An 8,848-nucleotide genomic window follows, 5' to 3' on the forward strand; every position below is an offset into this window, starting at 1 on the left:
GCAGCCACATTTTTCTGAAGGGAGAATATTACAGAGATTATTACTACAGAGGGAAGCATATTTAACTGCATTACACATGGAAAGCCCTAAAATCTTGAATAAAGCATAAATGAAGAATTTTTAATTGTTAAACCAATTAATATGGTGGATGGGGTCACTTAGAGATAGAGTATTTCATGCATTCTTTTAACGTCTGTCAACTTTAGTGGAAACATTTTTTTCTAGTCATACTTTTCAGTTTGCTATATTTTTACTTCTAGTTTTTAATATTATTGTGTATATTGATGCTGTGTTGATACTTTCAGTGTAGAAGTATATTTAGAATCTGGTTGTAATTTGGCTGTGAATGCTGACACAAGTTGCTCCTATCTGCTAACCTCTGGGGCAGTTCTCTTTACGGTGTGCTGGTTTTTGATTTGTATTTGAATACCACCTGGTTTTTACATATTGTGATTATTGTTTTCTTAAATTATACTAATGGCGGCTTGCTGAAACTTGTATGTCTTTTTGCCCTTTAGTATTTTTATCAGTGTTTTCTCCCTTTTCTGCTACATTTCTAAAGACTGCACCCTGTTTATCTTCCAAAGATTTGGAGTTGAGTGCTCTATTACTCTGTATCCTAAACACCATGTTTCACTCAATTGGTTGCCTGCATACTTTAGACTCTACTATAGGAATGTGTGTGTGTCTGTGCGTGCCTGTTTAAGTGTGTATCTTCTGCATACAGATACAAAGTTTATTGCAAACATTGATTTTCTGCCTGAAGGATGGACCCCTGATATGAAATCATATTGATCTTTTAAATACAATACCCATGCTTTTTTATGAAACTGTGTTTGAACAGCTTGCATTTGTAATTTATGTATTAAAGGAGGGTGTGTATTGTATGTGTGTTTTGTAGTTTGTAGTTTGCTTTATAGGACTGTATATATAAATGAATATAAATGAAAGCTTTAGATGATCCTGTGTGCTGTGTCTGAGCTGGTATTTTAATTTTCAAATTCAACAAATCTGAACAATTAGATTACACCATATAAAAAATGTCTGCATTGTGTCTTCCAACTGTGCTTTAACAGTCACGACCTTCAGGAAAAAGCTAAGGAAAACGGTTCAACAAATATTGATGATGACATCAATCGTAACTTCTTTTCTCTCATTAAAATCTCAAAGCTGTCATGGCAATGTATGGGATCTCAGTGGTGAAGCTTTCTGTTTCTCTTGTTTACTCAACCACCTTCTCAGCCATGACTGTCTTCTCATCTTTTCTTTTCCATACAACCTGTTCTTTCTTCCCTGACAGTTTCTGTGAACCTTTTTCTACAAACCCTCCTTCTTTCTTCATAACATTCACCACACGGTTTGATATTTTTCACATGATACTTCTTAGTAAAACTACCACTTCAGGGCATTCTTTACTGCTCAAATTAAATTAAATTTGTTTAGAGTCAATAAATCATTGAAGGCTAGCTCTAATTTACATTCATGTTATGCATTTAAAAATGCAATAAAAGAGACATAAAATGTAAAAAAGGAACACAATAAAACAAATACAGTCATACAAGATTCAGACAACACACCCGCAGGCTTTAAGAAAGTCTTAAGCCACATAGATAAACATAATCATCACTTGCACCGTTATTTACTTAGTTTGTCTTCAATCTTCGGTTTGTCTTCTATCACAGTTTTGTCACATAAAAGCTTGCTGTCTGCTTTAGTGTGATGTTCCTTGTATCCTTGATAATGGATGATTATTATGTAAATGCCTATAAGTGTCCTTCATAGTTTTTAGATTTCAGTAAACTGTCACATACATCTCTTGCTAAAAGTTGTCTTTATCACAGAAAATCTTCTGAACCATCCTGGTTATACAGCCCTTGCAACAAGTTCATTCCTGTGAGATATAAAAATAATGTTTCTTGTAATTTTAAAAATATATATTTGTTTATGGCTACAAAGCCTTTGTGATTGTTCACTGCTACTTTAATTAGGGATATTACAAATAGCACATCAGTTGAGACCTGTAGTAAAAAGCAAGTTCAAGAAAGCTTAGATGGATTTTGCTTCACAAAGTCTAACATGACTAAATTTTCACAAAAAGGTGATTATTTGATTTGGATCATTCAAACCAGTTTGCGAATGTAGCTATGACTGTGTTCATACAAAACAGGTTGTTGAAAAAAATAACAAGTACTATAAAAGGCTTTGGCAAACTCTTTTAGAAATATATTGCTTACAACAGGAAAAGTGTCATTTTTATATTTGTTATTGGTGAAATTTAATTATATGTGTAAAAAATTTGAGACACCTTGTTTTTAACACAAAAAAGCACCTTTTTCTAGGAAATTCTGCAAAATTGCAGCCAATATATTTCAGTTTGCATTTTACTAAGAGCAGTGGGAGCGTTGTTCTGCACCCTGTTTGGTATGATTACAGCAGTGGGACTGTCCAACCTGCAGTTTGTTGACCTCAACCTCCCAGTTGTCAGAAACATGTATACCTGATGAGAGAGAAAATAATCTGCTTAAAAGAATACAGAATTTACCAATCTATATATGTGTCTTTTATTTATTTATTTTTAATTATTTTATTTTTTTCTTAGGAGAACATGGAAAACATCAAATGTTTGAACTGAGAAAATATACGTTAAGAAAACGTTTGGCTTATTGTGAGTGTGATAGCAGCAATGCAGCTAAAAAAATTTGAGATGCTACTAAAGGTTAGAAAGTACCAAAAAAGAGAGCATCTTTAAAAGGGAAGTCTCAGAAGTAAAGATGGGCACAGGAACATCGTCTACGAATTGTGTAAAAATTTCAGAATAATGTTCCTGGACTTAAAATAGCAAAGACATATATCTTTGCTATTTCTCTCTAATATCTCATTTTTACAGTAAGATACAAGACTCAAAGGTTTTTATTGTCAGTTTGCTACATGTACAAGTAGGAACATATAGGAAATTCTCTAATCTTACTGTAAAGAAGAATGAAGACAAGAGTTAAGAAAGATAATGGACATTCTAGGGAAATGTGCAAAAGTTAAACCTATGTACAATAGTGCAGTAGCGCAAGATATACTCATCAGCTGTCTACTGGACCAAACCCGTATGCTCTGGTACCTTTTCCCCGATGGCAGGGGGCTGGAGAGGGCCTGTGAAGGGTTGGAGGGGTCACCTGCAAGACTGATGGCTTTGTGGGTGAGGCGGATGTTGAAAATGTCCATAAGGGAGGGCAGAGGGGCACCGATCATCTTGCTAGCTGTAATATCAAATGATTCCCAGAATATGAAGAAATCCTTGTGTGCAAGGGACAAAGCTGAAAAACAAATATTGGATGTCCATGATTTCAAGCTCTCAAGCAGCACTGCATCAAAAACAATCATGTTTCTGTCACGGAAATGACCGCATAGGCTCAGAAACACTTCCAAAACTCACTGTCTGTGAACACAGTTCATCGTGCCATCCTCAAATGCAGGTTAAAGCTCTATCATGCAAAGAAGAAGCCATATGTGAACATGATCAGGAACTGAAGGACTGAAAGGATCAGTTCAAATCTTTGCATTTTTGATGGTATGCATTAGTGTCTATGGAATTGGCCACTTGCACAAAAGGTATACACTGGTTTTGGAGCACAGAAGATTCAGGACTTTTGAGCAGCTAGAATCCTATATCAGACAAGAATGGCACAATACTCCTCTCCCAAAAGGCCAGCAACTGGTCGCCATAGTTCCCAAATTACAAAGTTTACAAACTGTTGCTAAAAGATTGGATACTACATAATGGTAACTGGGCTGTGTCCCAGCTATTTTGTTAATTAGTATCGCTATCAAACTCTAAATGAGCTAATATTTTTCCTAGAATGGTACATTTAAAAAAAATTGGTTTATGAGACTGCAAGTAATTAAAAATCTCATTATCATCTTATCATTCTCTTTTTGTTTACACATTACAAAGCGTTCCAACTTTTTGGAATCAGATTTGTATTACAAATTAATGGGAAAATGAGTTATTAATGGGTCATATGAGTTAAGACTCAGATGGAATGTAGGACTCAGGGAAAAGTTACAAGACATAGCCAGACTTTTGGCTCCGTACTCATAAATTTGAGACATCCATTTGTGAGAAAACATTACCCCCTCTTATTCCAAAGCAATGAACATTCTTTGTGGCAAATATCACAGGCACGAAGGAAACATGCTGTTACTGTTGCTGTTACATGCTTTTTTTCCAGAGTAAATCACATGCGTGTGATTCTTTAAATAGTCTCCTCCCAAAATGTTGTGCTCTAAAAGGGAAAACCCCACACATAAATATGCAATAAGGCCAGCTGTAAAAAAAAAAAGCATAGCAGTTTTTTTTGTGTTTGATAGACAATATTCTTTTTAAATGTAGACTATTGCAATCTGTGACCCTAGATATGAGGGATTTTTAGGTTATGGTTTTGTATCTCTTCTTTTACCCTGAACATAAAGTAAGTTAGCATAGCAGCAATGAACCTTACCAAGGCCTACATTTCTATAGTGCAGGACAGTTTTGGAAGAATACTGGAATTATTTAATCTTGATAGCAGAAGCTGTTAAAAAATTGCTAATATGTTATTTCTTAACATGACTCTTTTTTGTTTCTGTGTTTCTCTGTGTTTTTTGTAGTTCTGATCGGAGGATCACACCCACTCCCACTGGCTAAATGGCTGACCTTTGGCCTCTCCTGCTTTCTTTCACTACTCTTCAGATGATGAGCACTCCCCATAGCACCACCAACTGTCTGTGCTGACAGACACTGCCCTGACTTGCGCTCTTTTACTTCTCTCTCTTCCCCTCTACCTGCCTTTTCCTCTGCGTACCTGTCCGTTTACTTGTCTGTCCTCTTCAGTTATTGTCTTGCTGTCCTTCATGCATCCAACAAGAAACACTATGTATTTGTCTATCTTCTCGTCCTCTGCTCTTTTTTTTAATATTTCACCTATTCGCTTCATATAACCAACCAATGCTCATACTGTATTTAAGGTTAACATACTTAATGGTCTTTGACATAGAGACTTGAAATTCCCTCCTTTATCCCTTGATTAGATTCTCTTTATCCATGTCAGTGTGTCACTTTGTCAACTTTGTCTTTTTTCTCTCCTTTGTCATCCTTCTTCGTCCATATGTGCACCCTTCATGTATCTTCACTCCCTTGAACCGCTATCCTCAGAAGCCCTTCCACCCTATTCCCCAGACACACCAAAGTGTCGGCCACTCAACCAAAGATGACAAAGGACCTGAGGGAATGAAATGGGGGAACGGGAATTCTAGGAAGAAAGTTAAAGAAAGAGCGAGAGAAGAGGGAAAGTGGTCAAAACAACCTTTTCCACAAAGACTGTCTCCCTTCCGGACCAGCGTTTGGCACCATGGGAGCTACTGATTGATAAGGAGACACTAAAAACTGATGACTGAATGAATAAATAAATAACTAAATCGATGAGGAAATGACAAACCAGGACTGAGGATAAAAGAAGGGTGTCCTTGGTAGCCTCTTGGTAGCCTCTCTGCTTGCCACAAGAGACGAACCTCAGTGCGGATTATACGTGTACATTTATCTTATATATATATATATACATATATATAAATAAATATATATTAAATATAATGAAGGTTAAACAAAAACACAGCTAGGGCAGTGGAGGACTTTACAAAGTGAAATTAAAGAAGCACAACGTTTATACAACCTCTGCTGTTCCTTTGGATTTTATTCAACTTCTTATGTGATATTGCAATTTGTCAGACCTATTCAGTGTTTTTGATATTTGCTTTTTTGTTCTGTTATGGCATCATGAGGGTCAAGGTAATTAAAGTATTACATTAATATTTATGAGAGGCAGAGAGGATGATTTGTGATCCAGAACCTGACTGAGCACGTGAATGGAAATGCAAAGATGACCCAAACCATCTGGTAACCTCAAATTTTCTTCGCAGATACAGTACTGAGTACACACATACACTCAAACATAAACGAATGCACACTCAGTTTTCATTTCTGAAATCACAGTCAAACACATGTCATCCGATGAGGAACACAGAAGGAAAACCTTGGCTGGTAGATGCAACTTTTACTTTTGTACTGTCTATTTCATAAACTTCTTTTTACTAGATATAGGAGTCAAATATCTGAATTAATCAGAACACAGCAGGCAGACGTGCCTCAAACATAAAGCAAATTGTGGTGTTTTATGGGAAATGGATAAGCGCCTGGAGTAAGTTTCAGCACTTCTTCCTTCGCAGGTTATTGAATGTCATGTATGGATTTCCCCTACCCAATGCGTCAAAGGTGGAGAAGATTATCAGTCTCTGCCAGATGTGCAGTGTGGATTGAATAATACATTCTTTGTTTAATTACTGAATGTCTGTATTATAAGCACTTCTCATAGTCCCATAGATATGATTGTTAAAATTAAGCAATACTCATATCTATATATCTACATAATTGTTTCTCATTGCATTTAAAAGTATTCTGAAAAAAATCATTGTGTCCAAAGCACAGCAGAACGGCTTTATCTTTCATCTTTCATCAGTTATTGCAGTTACCAGTGTAATTCTGGTAATTGTAGCCATTTAAATTTTAGTGTGCTTCAGTTTTTCTGTACTGTGCTTCAGCTGTTTCAAAAAACTCCACATTGATCAGCCACTATGCTGATCATCTTCATCACCATGTGTATCAGTGTATTCATCTCTTTTCTGTGTATTATGTCACAGAGAGTTAATCATTGAATTTATTTCACTTTTTTGTTTATATCTGTTTTCTTTGTTGTAGTTGGTAAACAATATACATTATTCATAAATGTTTTTTCATTCATAAATAGAAGAGATTATGTGCCTATTTAACTTGCTGAGACTGCTGTGCGCGGCAATCCTGCTTGCACAGCTTATGTGTATAACATCATATTGTGTAATTGCTTCAAAGTTGTGCAACACATGCAGGATATCTCTGTGAAACACCACAGACAGTACTGTATTATATGAACACTGAAGCCCTTTGAAGCCTACTCTAAGCAAATCATCATATTGCAAAAATAGTCCTGTATCTTAGCTTTAGCTCTGTCGTCATCCATTTACTTTGATCTGATAAGTGCATCTGATGGATGAGTTAATTCGAATTAGTTGATGGGGAATTCTAGGGAGATGCTTTCTTGTAAATGTAGATTGTTCATTCTGCAAGTGGCCTAAAATATCTTCATTTCCTGGTAATGTCTTCAAAATAGCCATCAATTTATAGAACACAACACAGCATAGTGGCTCTTTTTGTTTTGTTTTGTTTTTTTCAGCATTGATTTCAGTGTCTCCCCACCTTGTGTGATTAGGCAAATGTGTTACATGAGGCATTCATATCAGCTTAGGTTGTATAGCATCATCAGAAGGATTAACAAGCACAATAACAGTGCAGTAGGTAATGCACTTTAGAAATATCACAAAGCATTGCTATATGTGACATTTTATCATGTTAACATCATATCATTCCTCATAGTTTTTTGTCCTTAGAAATAACAAGATAAACACTGTTAGAACTGCAAGTTAAAGATGGAAGTCGTATGATGCATTATCTTTTTCACAAAGAGATGCAAATGCTTTTCATTTTTCATTTTTTGTTTCCATGACAACTTATAATTAAAGGCAAAGCCATCATATCAGTGGTCCCACATAGGAACAAAATGTTAACACATAAAGATACACATATCATTATTATTTAGTATTCCCTGATTAAAAATCAATGTATTACTTTTTGATTTAAGTATGTATGACACAAAATAATAAATTTTGAGAAATACAATTAGATTTATTACAATTTTAGATTTCTGAACATTGTCTTGGGTCACTTTAGGCAAAGACACTATTTAGAGAACTACAAAATCTGTATTTTTATCCAACAAATTTTGCACCTTACTGTTACTGGCAGTACTCGATCCCTGTTCAAATCTAAATTGGAAAAAAAAAATGGCTTTATGTTTGTATTTGTTTTTATATAAACAATTATAATGATCCTTTAGTTACTATCCATTGATTCCTTTTAATATTTTGAGTGTAATCACACATGTAGCAACAGTTTGGACATGTATTTAGGCTAGATAAAAAGTAAGCTTTGCGTACATCTTCCATAATAAAATGACATGCTGATTACATGCTTTTGAATTCAAGTGATATTCATTATTTGAGTGCCATACAATAAAACTATCTACTTCATTTGTTTTAAAGTAACATCTGTCATAAACTCATTATTTTTTAAAGATGGTTAATAGTGGTTTGAGTGATGCTCTTAATATAATAATATACTTAAAACAATTGAAAAGTGAAACCAAAGAGAGGAAAACAATTTAAATGCTTAATACACGCACACTGGGGATAAAATTATGTAAACAGTATAAAGTTATCTGGTGATTTGGTAACCATAAAATCTGCTCCAGTGTTTAGATCAGTTGCTCAGTGAAACACCAGTGCTCAATGTAGTCTTCCAAAAATTACAGAATTCTTGGATCTTGTTTGTGTCCATTAAATGCTCATTTCCACTTTCCATTTGCAGCAATATCATTCATCTGCTGGCTTAGGCAAACACTGACACACAAACACACATTTCTGCTATCATGCACATGAATAATAACAAACGGAGTGGGCACACTGACTGTTAATCTTCCACCTACTATAAAATGTCTACTGTCTTGCAATTGTGGACCTACACGAAACAATGTGAAAGCAGAGAACAAAGCGTCTGCACTGAGCAGTTCTGTGGCGATATTCTTCCCAGCAACAGAAAAAGTGAGACATACTTTATTTATTTATTTTTTTACATCAAAATAATATAATGTGAAACACGATGTAAGTGCTGAAC

At 35.1% G+C, this 8,848-nt stretch overlaps 1 protein-coding gene across 2 annotated transcripts in view; it reads left to right on the top strand.

Moving 5' to 3' along the window:
- Window positions 1-8,145, top strand: part of mdga1 (MAM domain containing glycosylphosphatidylinositol anchor 1) — a 179,855-nt gene extending 171,710 nt beyond the window's left edge. For both annotated transcript variants that reach the window (XM_005447559.4, XM_025907201.1), the window contains exon 18: window positions 4,642-8,145. In XM_005447559.4, the coding sequence (XP_005447616.1) occupies window positions 4,642-4,727 (86 nt within the window). In that variant the 3' untranslated portion in view covers window positions 4,728-8,145. The remainder of the gene's footprint in view (window positions 1-4,641) is intronic.
- The last annotated feature ends 703 nt before the right edge of the window (window positions 8,146-8,848 follow it).

This window comes from Oreochromis niloticus, linkage group LG1 (genome assembly GCF_001858045.2).
Source record: "Oreochromis niloticus isolate F11D_XX linkage group LG1, O_niloticus_UMD_NMBU, whole genome shotgun sequence".
In the NCBI taxonomy this organism is placed as follows: domain Eukaryota; kingdom Metazoa; phylum Chordata; class Actinopteri; order Cichliformes; family Cichlidae; genus Oreochromis; species Oreochromis niloticus.